Below are 24,053 nucleotides of genomic sequence, written 5' to 3' on the forward strand. Positions count from 1 at the left end.
CTGCAAGTCGACCGGTACACACCTAGTGATCCTATTGTAGCGACCTCATCAAGGGTGGCGAGCGGCGCCAGCAGTTTAAGGCACTGCATCTCAGTGCTGGAGGTGTCACTACAGACCCTGGTTCGACCCTGGGCTGTAAGCACATCCGGCTGTGATTGGGAGTCCCATAGGGCGGCGCACAATTGGCCCATTGTCGTTAGGGTTTGGCCGGTGTAAGTGTCCCTGTCGGGGTCGTGTCCCTGCCGGGGTCGTGTCCCTGCCGGGGTCGTGTCCCTGCCGGGGTCGTGTCCCTGTCGGGGCCACCCCCCGGAACTCGCTACAATATGAAAACCCCTCTCACCTTATACAAGAATATTTTTCTTCTTCAAATCCGATGTTTGAACACTACTGTGATGTATTCTATCAGATCTTGCTTAGATAGCTGAGCCAACACTTCCCATTCATCTATTCTAGAGGACATCTTAGATAGCTGAGCCAACACTTCCCATTCGTCTATTCTAGAGGACATCTTAGATAGCTGAGCCAACACTTCCCATTCATCTATTATAGAGGACATCTTAGATAGCTGAGCCAACACTTCCCATTCATCTATTCTAGAGGACATCTTAGATAGCTGAGCCAACACTTCCCATTCATCTATTATAGAGGACATCTTAGATAGCTGAGCCAACACTTCCCATTCATCTATTCTAGAGGACATCTTAGATAGCTGAGCCAACACTTCCCATTCATATATTCTAGAGGACATCTTAGATGGCTGAGCCAACACTTCCCATTCATCTGTTTACTCCATGTGTAACTCTGTGTTGTCTGTTCACACTGCTATGCCTTATCTTGGCCAGGTCGCAGTTGCAAATGAGAACTTGTTCTCAACTAGCCTACCTGGTTAAATAAAGGTGAAATAAAAAATAAAAAAATATTCTAGAGGACATCTTAGATAGCTGAGCCAACACTTCCCATTCATCTATTCTAGAGGACATCTTAGATAGCTGAGCCAACACTTCCCATTCATCTATTCTAGAGGACATCTTAGATAGCTGAGCCAACACTTCCCATTCATCTATTATAGAGGACATATTAGATAGCTGAGCCAACACTTCCCATTCATCTATTCTAGAGGACATCTTAGATAGCTGAGCCAACACTTCCCATTCGTCTATTCTAGAGGACATCTTAGATAGCTGAGCCAACACTTCCCATTCATCTATTCTAGAGGACATCTTAGATAGCTGAGCCAACACTTCCCATTCATATATTCTAGAGGACATCTTAGATGGCTGAGCCAACACTTCCCATTCATCTATTCTAGAGGATATCTTATATAGCTGAGCCAACACTTCCCATTCATCTATTCTAGAGGACATCTTAGATAGCTGAGCCAACACTTCCCATTCGTCTATTCTAGAGGACATCTTAGATAGCTGAGCCAACACTTCCCATTCATCTATTCTAGAGGACATCTTAGATAGCTGAGCCAACACTTCCCATTCATCTATTCTAGAGGACATCTTAGATAGCTGAGCCAACACTTCCCATTCATCTATTATAGAGGACATCTTAGATAGCTGAGCCAACACTTCCCATTCATCTATTCTAGAGGACATCTTAGATAGCTGAGCCAACACTTCCCATTCATATATTCTAGAGGACATCTTAGATGGCTGAGCCAACACTTCCCATTCATATATTCTAGAGGACATCTTAGATGGCTGAGCCAACACTTCCCATTCATCTATTCTAGAGGACATCTTAGATAGCTGAGCCAACACTTCCCATTCAACTATTCTAGAGGACATCTTAGATAGCTGAGCCAACACTTCCCATTCATATATTCTAGAGGACATCTTAGATGGCTGAGCCAACACTTCCCATTCATCTATTCTAGAGGACATCTTAGATAGCTGAGCCAACACTTCCCATTCATCTATTCTAGAGGACATCTTAGATAGCTGAGCCAACACTTCCCATTCATCTATTCTAGAGGACATCTTAGATAGCATATACTTTGAAGCTGCACGTCACTCACTCCCAGATCACTGAATGCAGGGATGACTCCAGGAGAGAAGCAAAAGGAAAGATGTAGAGGGAGAGACGGGGAGAGCGAGAAGCATCGAAAGAGTGAGGGGAAGAGAGAGAGAGAGATGCTTGGAGAGAAGCAAGACACAGAGAGAGAAAGAGGGAGAGAACGAGAGCCTTCATGTCTGTGTTTTTTCCTGCTTTCACTCCTCCCAGCCCCAGGCAAGACAAGCCAGTGACCTTTCACTGTGCCACGGTCTGCATACTCCTTCCCTAGTCGCACAGTCCTAGTTGTCACACAGTCCTAGTTGTCACACAGTCCTAGTTGTCACACAGTCCTAGTAGTCAGACAGTCCTAGTAGTCACACAGTCCTAGTTGTCACACAGTCCTAGTTGTCACACAGTCCTAGTAGTCACACAGTCCTAGTAGTCACACAGTCCTAGTTGTCACACAGTCCTAGTTGTCACACAGTCCTAGTAGTCACACAGTCCTAGTTGTCACACAGTCCTAGTAGTCACACAGTCCTAGTAGTCACACAGTCCTAGTTGTCACACAGTCCTAGTTGTCACACAGTCCTAGTAGTCACACAGTCCTAGTAGTTGCACAGTCCTAGTAGTCACACAGTCCTAGTTGTCACACAGTCCTAGTAGTCAGACAGTCCTAGTAGTCACACAGTCCTAGTTGTCACACAGTCCTAGTTGTCACACATTCCTAGTTGTCAGACAGTCCTAGTTGTCAGACAGTCCTAGTTATCACACATTCCTAGTTGTCACACAGTCCTAGTTGTCACACAGTCCTAGTAGTCACACAGTCCTAGTAGTCACACAGTCCTAGTAGTCACACAGTCCTAGTAGTCACACAGTCCTAATAGTCACACAGTTCTACACTCTTAGAAAAAAGGGTTCCCTTAGGATAACCCTTTTTTGTTCCAGGTAGAACCCTTTTTTGTTCCAGGTAGAACCCTTTTTGGTTCCAGGTAGAACCATTTTGGGTTCCAGGTAGAACCCTCTGTGGATAGGGACATATGGATCCCAAAAGGGTCGTACCTGGAAACAAAAGGTTTCGACCTGGAACCAAAAAGGGTTCTCCTGTGAGGACAGCCGAAGAACCATTTTAGGTTCTAGGTAGAAACCTTTTCTTTAAAAAAAAAGTGTTGCTTTACTGTTTCAACAGACCTCTCTGTCTCTCCCTGAAGTGGAGTGAACTCCAGTCTAGGCCCAGGCCTGTGAGAGAGTGTCTATAGTGTTTAAGATGAGTGTCTGAGTGCAGAGACTGTATCAAGCCATCACACGGCAGTATGAAAAGTAGGCCTGTGAGAGTGTCACTAGTTGTCTATCGTGTTTTAGATATGCGTGCCGAGATGAGACTCATTTCGAATGAACACACTGAAGTACAAAAGCAATATGTCACATCTATCAGAGTATCTTTCTCATGGGAGTGCCCTGTCAACAGAAGAGGTGTATATCACCCACAATGGGCATCTCACGGGTTAAGTCTGAGGGTCTGAGAGTGTGGCTACAGGGTCGACAGATGAGCTTCAGTGCCAAAGCCCTTATCAAGTGAACACACTGCAGTTTAAAAGCAGTATTTCTGTCATCTACGCTGCTCATTTTCAATGGAGGGCCTGCTCAGGCTGAGTAGAGGAGGAATGTAACTGATGAAAAACACACCACAGGCAGAGTATCAGAGTGTCTGAGGGACTGAGTATTGATTTGCCACAGTTAACCCTTCACTGGAGTGGAGCCTAACATCATGAGTAATGGTTTGTGAGTCTTTTATCTTTTTTAGTTGGGGTTCATTGGTTAGAGCTGTTTGTTGACTGTTGGGGTGGTTAAATGCCATGTATGTTTACCTACGTATTAGTCTGAGAGAGGATTTCAGATCGGACAAAAACATATTAGTCTAATAGTTTAGGATAGAAAACATATTAGTCTAATAGTTTAGGATAGAAAACATATTAGTCTAATAGTTTAGGATAGAAAACATATTAGTCTAATAGTTTAGGATAGAAAACATATTAGTCTAATAGTTTAGGATAGAAAACAGAAGAGAAAATCTCAGCTCCCCCCCCCCCCTTACCACGCCTCACCCCCCCCCCGTACCACGCCTCACCCCCCCCCCCTTACCACGCCTCACCCCCCCTTACCTTACCTCACCTCACCTCACCCCCCCTTACCACGCCTCACCTCACCCCCCCTTACCACGCCTCACCTCATCTCACCCCCCCCCCTTACCACGCCTCACCTTAACCTCGCCTCACCTTAACCTCACCTCACCTTAACCACGCCTCACCGCCCCCCATTACCTCGCCTCACCTTAACCTCACCCCCCCCTTACCATGCCTCACCTTAACCACGCCTCACCCCCCCCCTTACCATGCCTCACCTTAACCACGCCTCACCCCCCCCCCCTTACCATGCCTCACCTTAACCACGCCTCACCTTAACCTCGCCTCACCTTAACCTCACCTCACCCCCCCCCCCTTACCTCACCTCACCCCCCCTCCCTACCACGCCTCACCTTAACCTCGCCTCACCTCTCGACACATTAAATAGGATTAATTAATCTGAGGTTTCCATACGCACAATATTGACTTGTCTGTTCTTTGTCTCTCCTCAGGAGTCGATTTCAAAATGAAGACGCTAGAGATAGACGGCATCAAAGTGAGGATACAGATTTGGTAAACCAAAAGCAGCCGCATTCATATTCTACATTGACACCATGTTAGTCATTTAGGAGGACACTCGTGTTCAGGCTTACAGTGGCTGACATACGGCTGCTTACAGACGGGACACTCATCAAGTTCAGACAAAAGGACATCCCCTCTCTGTAGTGCACAAAAACCCTTTGCAATGACTCGTACCTCAAGATAAAAAATAATAATTTTTGAACTCACAAAGATCCACCGTGGATCGAAACAGCCTGATATTATCACTATTCACTGGCCTGTATGGTTATTTTCTAAGAGAGGGTGATTGACTTTTGATTTGTTCCAGGGACACAGCAGGACAGGAGAGATATCAGACCATCACTAAGCAGTACTACAGACGAGCACAGGTATGATAACTACTATTCCTCATGATATTGCAGGTACGAGGTCAGATCAGGTATGATAACTACTATCCCTCATGATATTGAAGGTACGAGGTCAGATCAGGTAAGATAACTACTATTCCTCATGATATTGAAGGTACGAGGTCAGATCAGGTAAGATAACTACTATTCCTCATGATATTGAAGGTACGAGGTCAGATCAGGTATGATAACTACTATTCCTCATGATATTGCAGGTACGAGGTCAGATCAGGTATGATAACTACTATCCCTCATGATATTACAGGTACGAGGTCAGATCAGGTAAGATAACTACTATTCCTCATGATATTACAGGTACGAGGTCAGATCAGGTAAGATAACTACTCTCTCTGCTAGTTAGTGTCATAGTAACAGTTTCCTGGTGCTAGTTAGTGTCATAGTAACAGTTTCCTGGTGCTAGTTAGTGTCATAGTAACAGTTTCCTGGTGCTAGTTAGTGTCATAGTAACAGTTTCCTGGTGCTAGTTAGTGTCATAGTAACAGTTTCCTGGTGCTAGTTAGTGTCATAGTAACAGTTTCCTGGTGATAGTTAGTGTCATAGTAACAGTTTCCTGGTGCTAGTTAGTGTCATAGTAACAGTTTCCTGGTGATAGTTAGTGTCATAGTAACAGTTTCCTGGTGATAGTTAGTGTCATAGTAACAGTTTCCTGGTGATAGTTAGTGTTATAGTAACAGTTTCCTGGTGATAGTTAGTGTCATAGTAACAGTTTCCTGGTGATAGTGTCATAGTAACAGTTTCCTGGTGCTAGTTAGTGTCATAGTAACAGTTTCCTGGTGATAGTTAGTGTCATAGTAACAGTTTCCTGGTGATAGTGTCATAGTAACAGTTTCCTGGTGCTAGTTAGTGTCATAGTAACAGTTTCCTGGTGATAGTTAGTGTCATAGTAACAGTTTCCTGGTGCTAGTTAGTGTCATAGTAACAGTTTCCTGGTGATAGTTAGTGTCATAGTAACAGTTTCCTGGTGCTAGTTAGTGTCATAGTAACAGTTTCCTGGTGCTAGTTAGTGTCATAGTAACAGTTTCCTGGTGCTAGTTAGTGTCATAGTAACAGTTTCCTGGTGCTAGTTAGTGTCATAGTAACAGTTTCCTGGTGCTAGTTAGTGTCATAGTAACAGTTTCCTGGTGATAGTTAGTGTCATAGTAACAGTTTCCTGGTGCTAGTTAGTGTCATAGTAACAGTTTCCTGGTGCTAGTTAGTGTCATAGTAACAGTTTCCTGGTGCTAGTTAGTGTCATAGTAACAGTTTCCTGGTGCTAGTTAGTGTCATAGTAACAGTTTCCTGGTGATAGTTAGTGTCATAGTAACAGTTTCCTGGTGCTAGTTAGTGTCATAGTAACAGTTTCCTGGTGATAGTTAGTGTCATAGTAACAGTTTCCTGGTGATAGTTAGTGTCATAGTAACAGTTTCCTGGTGATAGTTAGTGTTATAGTAACAGTTTCCTGGTGATAGTTAGTGTCATAGTAACAGTTTCCTGGTGATAGTTAGTGTCATAGTAACAGTTTCCTGGTGCTAGTTAGTGTCATAGTAACAGTTTCCTGGTGATAGTTAGTGTCATAGTAACAGTTTCCTGGTGATAGTTAGTGTCATAGTAACAGTTTCCTGGTGATAGTTAGTGTCATAGTAACAGTTTCCTGGTGATAGTTAGTGTCATAGTAACAGTTTCCTGGTGATAGTTAGTGTCATAGTAACAGTTTCCTGGTGCTAGTTAGTGTCATAGTAACAGTTTCCTGGTGATAGTTAGTGTCATAGTAACAGTTTCCTGGTGCTAGTTAGTGTCATAGTAACAGTTTCCTGGTGATAGTTAGTGTCATAGTAACAGTTTCCTGGTGATAGTTAGTGTCATAGTAACAGTTTCCTGGTGCTAGTTAGTGTCATAGTAACAGTTTCCTGGTGCTAGTTAGTGTCATAGTAACAGTTTCCTGGTGATAGTTAGTGTCATAGTAACAGTGTCCTTTCCCTTCCCTTCCTTTCCCTCCCCTTCCCTTCCCTTCCCTTCCCTTCCTTTCCCTCCTCTTCCCTTCCCTTCCCTTCCTTTCCCTCCCCTTCCCTTCCTTTCCCTTCCCTTCCCTTCCCTTCCCTTCCCTTCCTTTCCCTCCCCTTCCCTTCCTTTCCCTTCCCTTCCCTTCCCTTCCCTTCCTTTCCCTCCCCTTCCCTTCCTTTCCCTTCCCTTCCCTTCCTTTCCCTTCCCTTCCTTTCCCTCCTCTTCCCTTCCCTTCCCTTCATTTTCCTTCCCTTCCCTCCTCTTCCCTTCCCTTCCTTTCCCTCCTCTTCCCTTCCCTTCCTTTCCCTCCCCTTCCCTTCCTTTCCCTTCCCTTCCCTTCCCTCCCCTTCCCTCCTCTTCCCTTCCCTTCCCTTCCTTCCCTTCCCTTCCCTTCCCTTCCCTTCCCTTCCTTTCCCTGCCCTTCCTTTCCCTTCCCTTCCCTTCCCTTCCTTTCCCTCCTCTTCCCTTCCCTTCCTTTCCCTCCCCTTCCCTTCCTTTCCCTTCCCTTCCCTTCCCTCCCCTTCCCTCCTCTTCCCTTCCCTTCCCTTCCTTTTCCTTCCCTTCCCTTCCCTTCCCTTCCCTTCCCTTCCCTTCCCTTCCCTTCCCTTCCTTTCCCTCCTCTTCCCTTCCCTTCCCTTCCCTTCCCTTCCCTCCCCTTCCCTCCTCTTCCCTCCCCTTCCCTCCCCTTCCCTTCCTTTTCCTTCCCTTCCCTTCCCTTCCCTTCCCTTCCCTTCCCTTCCCATCCCTCATCTCCTTCCTTCCTCTCTTCTCTCCTCGCCCATCCTCTCCCCTCCCCTTCCCTCTCCTTCCCTTCCCTTCCCATCCCTCATCTCCTTCCTTCCTCTCTTCTATCCTCGCCCATCCTCTCCCCTCCCCTCTCCTTTCCTTTTCTCCTCTCTTCAGGGAATCTTCCTGGTTTACGACATCACAAGTGAGCGATCCTTCCAGCACATCATGAAGTGGGCCAGCGATGTGGACGAGGTGAGATCAAGGGAGTCGGGGGTCAGAGGTTCAGGCCAAAATGTTTTATAATGGCACAGGTGCTTTTGTCAAATCATACGGAATGACTCTGTCTCGCTTTCTCTTCCCTCTCTGTCTCGCTTCCTCTTCCCTCTCTGTCTCGCTTTCTCTTCCCTCTCTGTCTCGCTTTCTCTTCCCTCTCTGTCTCGCTTTCTCTTCCCTCTCTGTCTCGCTTCCTCTTCCCTCTCTGTCTCGCTTTCTCTTCCCTCTCTGTCTCGCTTTCTCTTCCCTCTCTGTCTCGCTTTCTCTTCCCTCTCTGTCTCGCTTTCTCTTCCCTCTCTCCCCCTCCCCCGCTCTATCCCTCCCCCTCTTCCTCCCTCCCTCCCTCCCTCGCTCCCTCCCTCCCTCCCTCCCTCCCTCCCTCCCTCCCCATCTCCCTCCCCATCTCCCCATCTCCCTCCCTCCCCATCTCCCTCCCTCCCCATCTCCCTTTCTCACCCCCTGTCCCCCTCCCCCGCTCTATCCCTCCCCTCTTCCTTTCTCCCCATCTCCCTCCCTCCCTCCCTCTCTCTCAGTATGCCCCTGATAACATCCAGAGGATCCTCATAGGGAACAAGTCAGACGAGGAGGAGAAGAGACAGGTTGCTACAGGACAGGGCAACAAGCTGGCCAAGGATTATGGGATGGACTTCTTTGAGACAAGTGCCTCCACCAACTATAACATCACAGAGGTGAGTGGCTGACAGCTCCTGAACAAACACTGTGTATGGTCGCCTGTCTGTCACAGGCCAACGCCAAGCACCACGACCGGACTACTGGTACGCAAACGATTAATGACGGTGTAGTGGAACAACATTTCATCCTGAGTCACTTTGTCTTAGTCTGTATCTCCCAGAGTCCAAGTGATATACACAGTACATATATATATATATATATATACACACACAGTACATATATATATAGAGTACCAGAGTACCAGTCAAAAGTTTGGATACACCTACTTATTTGAGGGTTTTTCTTTATTTTGACGATTTTCTACATATTTGAGATTCTTCAAAGTAGCCCACCTTTTCCTTGATGACAGCTTTGCAAACTCTTGTTTAACAATTGTTTTGGTCACTACATGATTCCATATGTGTTATTTCATAGTTTTGATGTCTTCACTATTATTCTACAATGTAGAAAATAGTAACAAATTAAGAAAAACCCTTTAATGAGTAGGTGTGTCCAAAATGTTGACTGCTACTGTACATATATACACACTACTGTTCAAAAGTTTGGGGTCACATAGAAATGTCCTTGTTTTCCATGAAAACATACATGAAATGAGTTTCAAAATGAATAGGAAATATAGTCAAGACGTTGACAAGGTTATAAATAATGATTTTTTTATTGAAATAATAATTGTGTCCTTCAAACTTTGCTTTTGTCAAAGAATCCTCCATTTGCTGCGATTACAGCCCTGCAGACCTTTGGTCTTTTGAAGCGATTTCACCCCAAGCCAGTTTGTGCTGTTCTGTGAAGGGAGTAGTACAGAGTTGTACGAGATCTTCAGTTTCTTGGCAAGTTCTCGCATGGAATAGCCTTCATTTCTCAGAACAATAATAGACTGAAGAGTTTCAGAAGAAAGTTCTTTGTTTCTGGCCATTTTGAGCCTGTAATTGAACCCACAAATGCTGATGCTCCAGATACTCAACTAGTCTAAAGAAGGCCAGTTTTATTGCTTCTTTAATCAGAACAACAGTTTTCAGCTGTACTAACATAATTGCAAAAGGGTTTTCTAATGATCAATTAGCCTTTTAAAATGATAAACTTGGATTAGCTAACACAACGTGCCATTGGAACACAGGAGTGATGGTTGCTGATATTGGGCCTCTGTACGCCTATGTAGATATTCCATAAAAAATCTGCCGTTTCCAGCTACAATAGTAATTTACAACATTAACAATGTCTACACTGTCATGTTCTGACCTTAGTTCTTTTGTTATGTTTTTGTTTTAGTATGGTCAGGGCGTGAGTTGGGTGGGTTGTCTATGTTTCTTTTTCTATGTGGTGTTTTTGTGTTTGGCCTGGTATGGTTCTCAGTCAGAGGCAGGTGTCGTTAGTTGTCTCTGATTGAGAATCATACTTAGGTAGCCTTTTCCCACCTGTGGTGTGGGTGATTATTTTCTCTCTGTGTGTGTGTTAGCTTAGGGTCGTTGTCCTGTTGGAAGGTGAACCTTCTCTCCAGTCTGAGGTCCTGGGTGCTCTGGAGCAGGTTTTCATCATGGATCTCTCTGTATTTTGCTCCGTTCATCTTTCCCTCGATCCTGACTAGTCTCCCAGTCCCTGTCACTGAGAAACATCCCGACAGCATGATGCCGCCACCACCATGCTTCACTGTAGAGAACTGTTTCGGTTATTTGTTATTTCACATTGTTATCTTGTATTTTTCAGTGTTCTATTAAAATAATCATGAACGCGTACCACGCTGCGCATTGGTCCTCCGATCCTTCCTACTCCTCCTCAGAGGAGGAGGAAGAAGACTGTTACATACACTGTATTTCTGATCAATTTTATGTTATTTTAATAGACAAAAATGTAATTTAAAAAACAAGGACATTTCTAAGTGACCCCAAACTTTTGACCGGTAGTGTATGTATACAGGGCATTTGGAAAGTATTCAGACCCCTTTCATGATATTGTTACACTACAGCCTTATTCTAAAATGGATTAAATTAAATAAAAATCCTCATCAATCTATGAGATCCCATAATGACAAAGAAAAAGAAGGTTTATAGAAATGTTTGCAAATGTATAAAAAAAAAAACAGAAATACCTTATTTACATAAGTATTCAGACCCTTTGCTATGAGACTCAAAATTCAGCTCAGGTGCATCCTGTTTCCATTGATCATCCTTGAGATGTTTCTACAACTTGATTGGAGCCCACCTGTGGTAAATTCAATTGATTGGACATGATTTGAAAAGGCCATGAGGTCGAAGAAATTGTCCGTAGAGCTCTGAGACAGGATTGTGTCGAGGCACAGATCTGGAGAAGGGTACCAAAACATTTCTGCAGCATTGAAGGTTCCCAAGAACACAGTGGCCTCCATCATTCTTAAATGGAAGAAGTTTGGAACCACCAAGACTCTTCCTAGAGCTGGCCACCCAGCCAAAATGAGCAATTGGAGGAGAAGGGCCTTGATCAGGGATGTGACTAAGAACCCGATGGTCACTCTGTCACTCTCCAGAGTTCCTCTGTGGAGATGGGAGAACCTTCCAGAAGGACAACCATCTCTGCAGCACTCCACCAATCAGGCCTTTATGGTAGAAGGCGAGGTCAGTACAGGTGCATCAAAGCTGTCACTTAGAGGATGAAAACAGCTTCTATCTCAAGGCCATCAGATTGTTAAATAACCATCCCTAGCACATAGAGGCTGCTGCCCTATATACATAGACTTAAAATCACTGGCCACTTGTATTTATTTATTTTATTTTATTTCACCTTTATTTAACCAGGTAGGTTAGTTGAGAACAAGTTCTCATTTACAACTGTGACCTGGCCAAGATAAAGCATAGCAGTGTGAACAGACAACACAGAGTTACACATGGAGTAAACAATAAACAAGTCAATAACACAGTAGAAAAAAGGGGAGTCTATATATACATTGTGTGCAAAAGGCATGAGGAGGTAGGCGAATAATTACAATTTAGCAGATTAACACTGGAGTGATAAATGATCAGATGGTCATGTACAGGTAGAGATACTGGTGTGCAAAAGAGCAGAAAAGTAAATAAATATAAACAGTATGGGGATGAGGTAGGTAAATTGGGTGGGCTATTTACCGATAGACTATGTACAGCTGCAGCGATCGGTTAGCTGCTCAGATAGCTGATGTTTAAAGTTGGTGAGGGAGATAAAAGTCTCCAACTTCAGAGATTTTTGCGATTCGTTCCAGTCACAGCTAGCAGAGAACTGGAAGGAAAGGTGGCCAAATGAGGTGTTGGCTTTAGGGATGATCAGTGAGATACACCTGCTGGAGCGCGTGCTACGGGTGGGTGTTGCCATCGTGACCAGTGAACTGAGATAAGGCTGAGCTTTACCTAGCATGGACTTGTAGATGGCTTTAATAACGGAACAGTAGTCACTATAATAATGTTTACATATTTTGGATTACTCATCTCATATGTATATACTGTATTCTATTCTACTGTATCTTAGTGTATGCCACTCTGAGATTGCTCGTCCAAATATTTATATATTCATAATTCCATTCTTTTACTTTAGATTTGTGTGTATTGTTGTGAAATTGTTAGATATTACTTGTTAGATATTACTGTTGGAGCTAGAATCACAAGTATTTCGCTACACTGCAATAACATCTGCTAACACGTGCATGTGACCAATATAATTTGATTTGATTTGAGTGGCCAGACGGAAGCCACTCCTCAGTAAAATGCACGAAAGCCCACTTGGAGTTTGCCAAAGGGCACCTAAAGACTCTCAGACCATGAGAAACCAGATTCTCTGGTCTGATTCAGGCTTGGCCTGAATGCCAAGCGTCACGTCTGGAGGAAACCTGGGACCATCCCTATGGTGGCAGCAGCATCATGCTGTGGGGATGTTTTTCAGCGGCAGGGACTGGGAGACTAGACAGGATCGAGGGAAAGATGAAAGGAGCAAAGTACAGAGAGATCCTTAATGAAAACCTGCTCCAGAGTGCTCAGGACCTCAGACTGGGGCTAAGGTTCACCTTCCAACAGGACAACGACCCTAAGCACACAGACAAGACAACACAATAGTGGCTTCGAGACAAGTCTCTGAATGTCCTTGAGTGGCCCAGCCAGAGCCCGGACTTGAATATGATCGAACATCTCTGAAGAGACCTGAAAATAACTGTGCAGTGTCGCTCCCCATCCAACCTGACAGAGCTTGAGAGGATCTGCAGAGAATAATGGGAGAAACTCCCCAAATACAGGTGCGCCAAGCTTGAAGCTTCGTACCCAATGAAACTCGAGGCTGTAATTGCTGCCAAAGGTACTTCAACAAAGTACTGAGTAAAGGGGCTGAATACTTATCTAAATGTTATATAAGTTTTTCATTTTTTATAAATTTTGCAAACATTTCTAAAAACCTGTTTTTGCTTTGTCATTATGGGGTATGGTGTGTAGATTGATGAGGGGGGGGGGGACAATTTAATCAATTTTAGAATAGTCAAGGGGTCTGAATACTTTCTGAAGGCACTGTATACAGTTATATATCCAGGCTGTATCACATCCGGCCGTGATCGGGAGTCCCAGAGGGCGGCGCACAATTGGCTCAGCGAGTCCGGGTTTGGCCGGTGTCGGCCATCATTGTAAATAATAATTTGTTCTTAACTGACTTGCCTAGTTAAATAAAGGTTACATTTAAAATATGTATACAGTGATATATATATATATATATATATATATATATATATATATATATATATATATATATATATATATATATATATATACAGTGATATATATACATAAAACAGATTTGCACTAACAGTTAAATTAGTCTTCAGCATTGCAAAAACGAAACATTTCACTTCTCTGTTTTCCTTGTGCCATGTTGCCACCCCTCCACCCCAGTCCTTCACACGATTGGCTGAGCAGGTCCTGGCAGCCAATAAGAAGGACCTGGACCTCCTAAGGGCGTCGGTCACAGACGAGCTCAACCTCGCCGCCCTGGAGGAGGAGGAGGGCATCACAGACGGGGCCGCCGCCTCACAGAAGGGCTGCTGGTGTTAAGGGCTGGGCCTGGTCAAAAGTAGTGCACTATGTAGGGAATATGGTGAAAAAAGTAGTGCCCTATGTAGGGAATAGGGTGAGAAAAGTAGTGCCCTATGTAGGGAATAGGGTGAAAAAAAGTAGTGCCCTATGTAGGGAATAGGGTGAAAAAAAGTAGTGCCCTATGTAGGGAATAGGGTGAAAAAAAGTAGTGCCCTATGTAGGGAATAGGGTGGAAAAAAAGTAGTGCCCTATGTAGGGAATAGGGTGAAAAAAAAGTAGTGCCCTATGTAGGGAATAGGGTGAAAAAAGTAATGCCCAATGTAGGGAATAGGGTGTCACTTCTTATGTAAAGACTGGGTCTGGATGTGTCTCAAAACACACCCTATTCCCTATGCGAGATCTGGTTTAAAGTAGTGCACTTTGTTGGGAATAAGGTGGAGGGTGACACTTATCTTCTTCATGTTAGAACCTGATTAACGTAGCCGATTGCCTTTCTACCATCATAGGTGGTGTACTGGCATTTGATAGGTTTTTTTTAAATTGTATTTTTCATTGTAGTTGTTAGGTTTTGCCACAAGAGGGTGCTGCTGATACATGCTGCATTTTATACAAAGCTTTCAGTATTTAGAGTACACCGCAGGGCTGTTGATAAAGTGGGCACGACCCATTACACTGTTTCCCTTTATAGTACACTGCTCGGCTAAACTCAGACCTACTGCACCATAGGGAATACACTGTTTGTGGTACAGACAATGTTCCATTTAGTTTCAGCCTCGTCATTTTGTTTCTCGAGGCAACTTTCAATGACAATGTACATAATACTCCTAGTTTAATTTAACGTATTACCATTACAGGCCTGTATAAAGTGTTGACATTTTTGATGGTCTTAAAATATCCCCTCTATGGTTCTATCTACGATGACGTATTTTTGTTTTCTTCTGTCATGTTATCCAGACTAGCAACGGACCAGCGAGAGATCTGCATGCGTCCACACTTCGAGCCTCATATTTTTATTTTCTTGCAACTTCAATGAAGTTAATTATTCAACTGGTCATTTATTAAACACTTAATTCAGCATTTGACCAGAGTGGTCTGGCGTTATTATTCTTAACCTGGCCTATTCTCTCTACGACTGACACAATGTTAATAGTGCTACCATCAACAAAAACTCATGTTTATGTGTGCAAGTGATAATATGGTATGTAGTATTGAATGAAATGCTGAACTATGATTTCTAGATACAGATGAAATGTATGTCTGTTTTGTTTGGTGATGGGGGGTGCGGGGAGTACGTTTTGAATTGCATTTGGTGGATATATATAACGTGCAACATTGTACTTATTTCACGTGTTTATTGAATAAATGCTTGAAGATGAATGACTCTTCGTGCTGCTTCACAGTTGTGCGTCACAGTTGTAGTATTGATTTCTACCACTAGGTTGTAGAGTTGGATCACTCGTGTTTCACAGCACATGATCTCTTCACATCCGTGTCACTGTCAAATACCTGAAATAATCTGAAAGTCAAAATAACTGTATGACTGTTGACTGTTTGTGTCACAAGTACACGTAGTTCTATGAGGACTTTTCCTAAAAAAAAAACGTTTTAAACTGTTGTCTTTTATCATGACAAATCTGCTGATCGTGATGATACAAGCGATCTATCATTGCTCAGCCCGAGGTGACAGTGAGGATGAATCTGCATAATGTTGAAAATGGATTATGTGGATGTGTTGCTGTGACATGTGGTTTACTGAAACGGCAGCTCTGGACATAGAACCGGAGCGAACAGAACGGACGTGGAACCTCTAACCATGACAATTTGACTAGTAGACACATGGCTACACTCGCAATGGCTGCCTAGTATTGGGATGCAATCATTTTCGTCTTAGATAGTTGGCTATGGTGAGAGGCAACAGTTTGTTTCTGCTAACTTGCTAGAAATCTGTTTTACTGTATGATTTAGCTTGATCAACAACTGCTGTGTCTTGGTCAAGTTTAAAGAGGAGTTGAGTAAATAACTAAGCCACTAAAGTCTGGTTGCTTTACAACTGGTCACCATCTCCCTCGCACAGTTTTGCGCCAATCAGTTTCTCCACAGATGGATGAGCCCACCTGGATGATGCCGAGAGTGTACAAAGCTGTCATCAAGGCAAAGGGTGGCTACTTTGAAGAATCGGGTGGTTGTTGTCCTTGATGATCTTTTTGGCCTTCCTGTGACATCGGGTGGTGTAGGTGTCCTGGAGGGCAGGAAGTTTGCCCCCGGTGATGCGTTGTGCAGTCCTCACTACCCTCTGGAGAGCCTTACGGTTGTGGGCGGAGCAGTTGCCGTACCAGGCGGTGGGTGATACAGCCTGACAGGATGCTCTCGATTGTGCATCTGTAGAAGTTTGTGAGTGCTTTTGGTGACAAGCCGAATTTCTTCAGCCTCCTGAGGTTGAAGAGGCGTTGCTGCGCCTTCTTCACCATGCTGTCTGTGTGGGTGGACCATTTCAGTTTGTCTGTGATGTGCACGCCGAGGAACTTAAAACTTACTACCCTCTCCACTACTGTCCCGTCGATGTGGATAGGGGGGTGCTCCCTCTGCTGTTTCCTGAAGTCCACAATCATCTCCTTTGTTTTGTTGATGATGAGTGTGAGGTTACTTTCCTGACACCACACTCCGAGGGCCCTCACCTCCTCCCTGTAGGCCGTCTCGTCGTTGTTGGTAATCAAGCCTACCACTGTAGTATTGTTCGCAAACTTGATGATTGAGTTAGAGGCGTGCATAGCCACACAGTCGTGGGTGAACAGGGAGTACAGGAGAGGGCTCAGAACGCACCCTTGTGTGGCTCCAGTGTTGAGGATCAGCGGGGTGGAGATGTTGTTACCTACCCTCATCACCTGGGGGCGGCCCGTCAGGAAGTCCAGTACCCAGTAGCACAGGGTGGGGTCGAGACCCAGGGTCTCGAGCTTGATGACGAGTTTGAGGGTACTATGGTGTTAAATGCTGAGCTGTAGTCGATGAACAGCATTCTCACATAGGTATTCCTCTTGTCCAGATGGGTTAGGGCAGTGTGCAGTGTGGTTACGATTGCGTCGTCTGTGGACCTATTGGGGCGGTAAGCAAATTGGAGTGGGTTTAGGGTGTCAGGTAGGGTGGAGGTGATATGGTCCTTGACTAGCTCAGTTACCTTAGCTTTCTTGGGAACAGGAACAATGGTGGCCCTCTTGAAGCATGTGGGAACAGCAGACTGGGATAAGGATTGATTGAATATGTCCGTAAACACACCAGCCAGCTGGTCTGCGCATGCTCTGAGGACGCGGCTGGGGATGCCGTCTGGGCCTGCAGCCTTGCGAGGGTTAACACGTTTAAATGTTTTACTCACTTCGGCTGCAGTGAAGGAGTGTCCACAGGTTTTGGTTGGGGGCCATGTCAGTGGCACTGTATTGTCCTCAAAGCGGGCAAAAAAGTTATTTAGTCTGTCTGGGAGAAAGACATCCTGATCCTCGACGGGATTGGTTTTCTTTTTGTAATCCGTGATTGACTGTAGACCCTGCCACATACCTCTTGTGTCTGAGCCGTTGAATTGCAACTCTACTTTGTCTCTATACTGACGCTTAGCTTGTTTGATTGCCTTGCGGAGGGAATAGCTACACTGTTTGTATTCGGTCATGGTTCCGGTCACCTTGCCTTGGTTAAAAGCAGTGGTTTGCGCTTTCAGTTTCGAGTGAATGCTGCCATCAATCCACGGTTTCTGGTTTGGGAATGTTTTAATAAACACTGTGGGTACGACATCGCCGATGCACTTGCTAATGAATTCGCTCACCGAATCAGCGTATTCATCAATGTTGTTGTTGGACGCAATGCGGAACATATCCCAATCCACTTGATCGAAGCATTCTTGAAGCGTGGAATCAGATTGGTCGTACCAGCTTTGAACAGACCTGAGCGCGGGAGCTTCTTGTTTTAGTTTCTGTCTGTAGGCTGGAAGCAACAAAATGGAGTCGTGGTCAGCTTTTCTGAAAGGAGGGCGGGGGAGGGCCTTATATGCGTCGTGGAAGTTAGAATAGCAATGATCCAGGGTTTTACCAGCCCTGGTTGCGCAATCGATATGCTGATAGAATTTAGGGAGTCTTGTTTTCAGATTAGCCTTGTTAAAATCCCCAGCTACAATGAATGCAGCCTCAGGATATGTGGTTTCCAGTTTTCAAAGAGTCAAATAAAGTTTGTTCAGGGCCATCGATGTGTCTGCTTGGGGAGGGGAATGTATATGGCTGTGATTATAATCGAAGAGAATTCCCTTGGTAGATAATGCAGTCGACATTTGATTGTGAGGAATTCTAAGTCAGGTGAACAGAAGGACTTGAGTTCCTGTATGAACCCGATCGAACATCTCTGGAGAGACCTGAAAATAACTGTGCAGTGTCGCTCCCCATCCAACCTGACAGAGCCTGAGAGGATCTGCAGAGAAGAATGGGACAAACTCCCCAAATACAGGTGAGCCAAGCTTGTAGCATCATACCCAAGAAGACTGCTGTAATCGCTGCTAAAGGTCCTTCAACAAAGTACTGAGTAAAGGGTCTGAATACTTATGTAAATGTGATATTTCAGTTTTTATTTTGTATACATTAGCAGAAATGTCTAAAACAGTTTTTGCTTTGTCATTATGGGGTGTTGTGTGTACATTGATGAGGGAAAAAAACGATTTCATCAATTTTATAATAAGGCCGTAACCTAACAAAAAAGTCAAGGGGTCTGAATACTTTCCGAACGCACTGTAAACCAGGGCCTGCCATGTAGAAGGTAAGAGGTGGATTGGGACTAGGGTATGACTCTGTAGAAGGGGAGAAGTGGATTGTGGGTATGACTCTGTAGAAGGTGAGAGGTGGATTGTGGGTATGACTCTGTAGAAAAAGAGAGGTGGATTTTGGGTATGACTCTATACAAGGTGAGGGGTGGATTGTGGGTATGACTGTAGAAGGTGAGAGGTGGATTGTGACTAGTGTATGACTCTCTAGAAGGTGAGAGGTTGATTGTGGGTATGACTCTGTAGAAGGTGAGAGATGGATTGTGAGTATGACTCTACAGAAGGTGAGAGGTGGATTGTGGGTATGACTCTGTAGAATGGGAGAAGTGGATTGTGGGTACGACTCTGTAGAAGGTGAGAGATGGATTGTGGGTATGACTCTGTAGATGGTGAGAGATGGGTTGTGGGTATGACTCTATAGAAGGTGAGAGGTGGATTGTGGGTATGACTCTGTAGAAGGTGAGAGGTGGATTGTGGGTATGACTAAGTAGAAGGTGAGAGGTGGATTGTGGGTATGACTCTGTAGAAAAAGAGAGGTGGATTTTGGGTATGACTCTATACAAGGTGAGGGGTGGATTGTGGGTATGACTGTAGAAGGTGAGAGGTGGATTGTGACTAGTGTATGACTCTCTAGAAGGTGAGAGGTTGATTGTGGGTATGACTCTGTAGAAGGTGAGAGATGGATTGTGAGTATGACTCTACAGAAGGTGAGAGGTGGATTGTGGGTATGACTCTGTAGAATGGGAGAAGTGGATTGTGGGTACGACTCTGTAGAAGGTGAGAGATGGATTGTGGGTTTGACTCTCTAGAAGGTGAGAGGTGGATTGTGGGTATGACTCTCTAGAAGGTGAGAGGTGGATTGTGGGTATGACTCTGTAGATGGTGAGAGATGGGTTGTGGGTATGACTCTATAGAAGGTGAGAGGTGGATTGTGGGTATGACTCTGTAGAAGGTGAGAGGTGGATTGTGGGTATGACTAAGTAGAAGGTGAGTGGTGGTTTGCGGGTATGACTCTATAGAAGGTGAGAGGTGGATTGTGGGTATGAATCTGTAGAAGGTTGAGAGGTAGAGACCCCCAAGGGGGGTTTTTCAATGTTGTTTCTGTAATGTAAGTTATAATATAGGAAACCTCGCTAGTGTAGATGGATGTCACTCCTACATGTATGTGCTCATCGATGTTGACCTCCAGTGGGTTCATCCCCACCTGGAATTCCTAGTGTAACAGTATAACTTTAGACCGTCCCCTCGCCCATACCCGGGCGCGAACCAGGGACCCTCTGCACACATCAACAACAGTCACCCACAAAGCATCGTTACCCATCGCTCCACAAAAGCCACGGCCCTTGCAGAGCAAAGGGGAACTACTACTTCAACGTCTCAGAGCAAGTGACGTCACCGATTGAAATGCTATTTAGCGCGCACCGCTAACTAAGCTAGCGGTTTCACATCGGTTACACTAGGACACACACAAACAAATGCATACCAATGTAGCTCTCCAGAACCAGGGTAAGAGAATGGAGTTGACCAGGGCTGATCTTGAATCAGATCCCCTCTGTCCTTATAATATTGTTCATTATGATCTTACATTTTGCAAAATCTTAGTCTGAAATGTTCTCTTGGGTCAAAGTGAATTGTTATCTTGGGACCTAGATACTTCTATCAGCTGGTATAGATAAAAAATCATGGCGATGAGCTTCCAAATGTGCTCAGTGAAGTTGATTTCCCTCCAGTGGCCACCACCACTCTCCAGCCTGGTAATGGACATCCTAGGTTGTCAGGGAGACAGAAAGATGTACTGGCAGACTAGGCAACATAATCAAATGCAAATGTTGTAGCTAGTGGTGTAATTACCTTGACATGTGTTTCGGATAGACAGAGTCCACACAGTGTTCTTTATTCGAAATGGAAAAGTTAAATAAATAGAACGGAATCAAGCTAATTTATACAGTAAAACCAGTTGCTAGCCAGTTAGCCGAACACTCTGTTGCCTTTCACTATAGACAGCGATCTAAGATCGCTAGCTAGCTACATATTAGCCATCATATTGCTAGCCTTTTGTTTCAGCAGCTTGCTTGCCAGCTATATTTATTTTATTTATTTTTATTTCACCTTTATTTAACCAGGTAGGCAAGTTGAGAACAAGTTATATGCTATAGCTATATGGAGCCCACCACCCAGTTACAACATTTGGGAGGCGCACAGCGATGTGGTACAGAGGTCAATTTGGCCTACAGAGTTTCTGATCTAGCATAAATTGTCTCTTAGTCGTAGCAACAGTAACTATGGGGTTGAGTTGTGGGAGAGAAGCAGCGAATCAGCATCCAAAAACGCCAGATTCATAGGCAGTCAGACAACAGTCTTTCTAGTCATTCTATGGCTCTGAATCTATATCTGTTCATACCATGGCATTGTTGAATAATCCTTTCTGATTGGCTTGAACGACATTCTAGAGTGTGCATTATTTCCCTATAACGCACTGTATATTTGCGCGGTAGAATTCAATGGCTATTGTTCATTTTTACATGTTTTGTTTGAGCTGCTTTTGAAAGCAAAAGTCGAATAGAAAATATTATTGGTATTGTTGAATTCAATTTTAATAATAGGAAGCTAGGATGATGGTTTGGTTAGTTAAACTAGGAAGTGTGTTTGCTTGGTTACAACAGCAACTACTGTAGCTATCTCGTATACTTGCTATCAATTTCCACCGGCAAATGTGTTAAATTATAGCCATGGTATAACAGGAATAATCAACACGGGGATCTATGCGTTCTCTTGAAAATAATGCCACTCTTGTGGAAGGCACAGGAGGCTGCTGGGTTGAGGACGGCTCACAATAACATCCGGAACAGAACCAATGGAATGGCGTCAAACACCTAGAAACCACGTGTCTGATACCATTCCATCCATTCCGCATTCATTATTTTCTATAGAACGCACAGCCCCTCGTTGATTATCCCATGACACACGCACACTCTCTCTGGTTAAATCCCAATTACATTGACATTTTAATAACATATCAGACACTCTTATCCAGAGAGACTTACAGTAGTGAGTCATTTAACAGACTCTCTTATCCAGAGAGACTTAAAGTAGTGAGTCATTTATCAGACTCTCTTATCCAGAGAGACTTACAGTAGTGAGTCATTTAGCAGACTCTCTTATCCAGAGAGACTTACAGTAGTGAGCCATTTAACAGACTCTCTTATCCAGAGAGACTTACAGTAGTGAGTCATTTAACAGACTCTCTTATCCAGAGCCACTACAGTAGTGAGTCATTTAACAGACTCTCTTATCCAGAGCCACTACAGTAGTGAGTCATTTATCAGACTCTCTTATCCAGAGCCACTACAGTAGTGAGTCATTTAACAGACTCTCTTATCCAGAGCCACTACAGTAGTGAGTCATTTAACAGACTCTCTTATCCAGAGCCACTACAGTAGTGAGTCATTTAACAGACTCTCTTATCCAGAGCCACTACAGTAGTGAGTCATTTAACAGACTCTCTTATCCAGAGACACTACAGTAGTGAGTCATTTAACAGACTCTCTTATCCAGAGCCACTACAGTAGTGAGTCATTTAACAGACTCTCTTATCCAGAGACACTACAGTAGTGAGTCATTTAACAGACTATCTTATCCAGAGCCACTACAGTAGTGAGTCATTTAACAGACTCTCTTATCCAGAGCCACTACAGTAGTGAGTCATTTAACAGACTCGCTTATCCAGAGCCACTACAGTAGTGAGTCATTTAACAGACTCTCTTATCCAGAGCCACTACAGTAGTGAGTCATTTAACAGACTCTCTTATCCAGAGCCACTACAGTAGTGAGTCATTTAACAGACTCTCTTATCCAGAGCCACTACAGTAGTGAGTCATTTATTAGACTCTCTTATCCAGAGCCACTACAGTAGTGAGTCATTTAACATACTCTCTTATCCAGAGCCACTACAGTAGTGAGTCATTTAACAGACTCTCTTATCCAGAGCCACTACAGTAGTGAGTCATTTAACAGACTCTCTTATCCAGAGCCACTACAGTAGTGAGTCATTTAACAGACTCTCTTATCCAGAGCCACTACAGTAGTGAGTCATTTAACAGACTCTCTTATCCAGAGCCACTACAGTAGTGAGTCATTTAACAGACTCTCTTACCCAGAGCCACTACAGTAGTGAGTCATTTATTAGACTCTCTTACCCAGAGCCACTACAGTAGTGAGTCATTTAACAGACTCTCTTATCCAGAGAGACTTACAGTAGTGAGTCATTTATTAGACTCTCTGATCCAGAGCCACTACAGTAGTGAGTCATTTATTAGACTCTCTGATCCAGAGCCACTACAGTAGTGAGTCATTTATTAGACTCTCTGATCCAGAGCCACTACAGTAGTGAGTCATTTATTAGACTCTCTTACCCAGAGCCACTACAGTAGTGAGTCATTTATTAGACTCTCTTATCCAGAGCCACTACAGTAGTGAGTCATTTATTAGACTCTCTGATCCAGAGCCACTACAGTAGTGAGTCATTTATTAGACTCTCTTACCCAGAGCCACTACAGTAGTGAGTCATTTAACAGACTCTCTTATCCAGAGCCACTACAGTAGTGAGTCATTTATTAGACTCTCTGATCCAGAGCCACTACAGTAGTGAGTCATTTATTAGACTCTCTGATCCAGAGCCACTACAGTAGTGAGTCATTTATTAGACTCTCTGATCCAGAGAGACGCATACACCTTTTTTTCCCGTATTGGTCCCCTGTGGGAATTGAACCAACAACCCTGGAGTTGCAAGCGCCATGCTCTACCAACAGAGCCCCACGCAACCAATTATGGTTAGATACATCTCTCCTTCCTCCCAATGTGTGCACTTGTTCACTCCCCTCCACTGAGTTGAAATGAGTGGTATAAAGAAATATGTTGCTTTTAGATTTGTGGGAAGTAGTGAATGAGTGCACACTTCAGGAGAAAGGAGATATTGTTGAGACACACCCTCTCTCTGACACGCACGCACGCGCACGCACGCACACACACACACACGCACGCACACACACACGTGCTCTCTCCGACGTGCTGGGAACTAGTCCACTAAGCTAATTCCTGTGATTCATGTTGTGGCGTGTCAGTGTGTCAGAGAGAGCGGTGCTCATCATCACCCTGACGCCTTTTCACCCGACCTCCCCTCCCCTCCTCTCCCACGACATGCCTCCTCTGGGTGGAAGTGAATGGAAGTGTAGGGGTGAGGGGGGGGGGGGGGGTGATATAGCAGTTCTGTGAAGATTCCTTCCCCCTGTTCAGTCCTCATGTCCTCACACCCCACCAACATTTTCTGTCCAGTAACTAATTAAAAACACCCTTCTGCCTGCCTGACCTGAAAAACCCTCTCCCATGCCTCTCTCGCTCACACACACACACACACACACACACACACACACACACACACACACACACACACACACACACACACACACAC

The 24,053-nt window shown here is 44.3% G+C and overlaps 1 protein-coding gene across 1 annotated transcript in view; it reads left to right on the forward strand.

The window, feature by feature from the left end:
- LOC139407885 (RAB15, member RAS oncogene family) overlaps positions 1-15,171 on the forward strand; it is a 35,961-nt gene extending 20,790 nt beyond the window's left edge. Inside the window, exons 2-6 of the mRNA XM_071151759.1 lie at positions 4,637-4,697; positions 5,014-5,074; positions 7,997-8,074; positions 8,629-8,784; positions 13,657-15,171. Coding sequence (XP_071007860.1) covers positions 4,637-4,697; positions 5,014-5,074; positions 7,997-8,074; positions 8,629-8,784; positions 13,657-13,815 — 515 coding nt within the window. The 3' untranslated portion in view covers positions 13,816-15,171. The remainder of the gene's footprint in view (positions 1-4,636; positions 4,698-5,013; positions 5,075-7,996; positions 8,075-8,628; positions 8,785-13,656) is intronic.
- Positions 15,172-24,053: the final 8,882 nt, after the last annotated feature.

The sequence above is a fragment of the Oncorhynchus clarkii genome, chromosome 4 (assembly GCF_045791955.1).
Source record: "Oncorhynchus clarkii lewisi isolate Uvic-CL-2024 chromosome 4, UVic_Ocla_1.0, whole genome shotgun sequence".
Classification (NCBI taxonomy): Eukaryota; Metazoa; Chordata; class Actinopteri; order Salmoniformes; family Salmonidae; genus Oncorhynchus; species Oncorhynchus clarkii.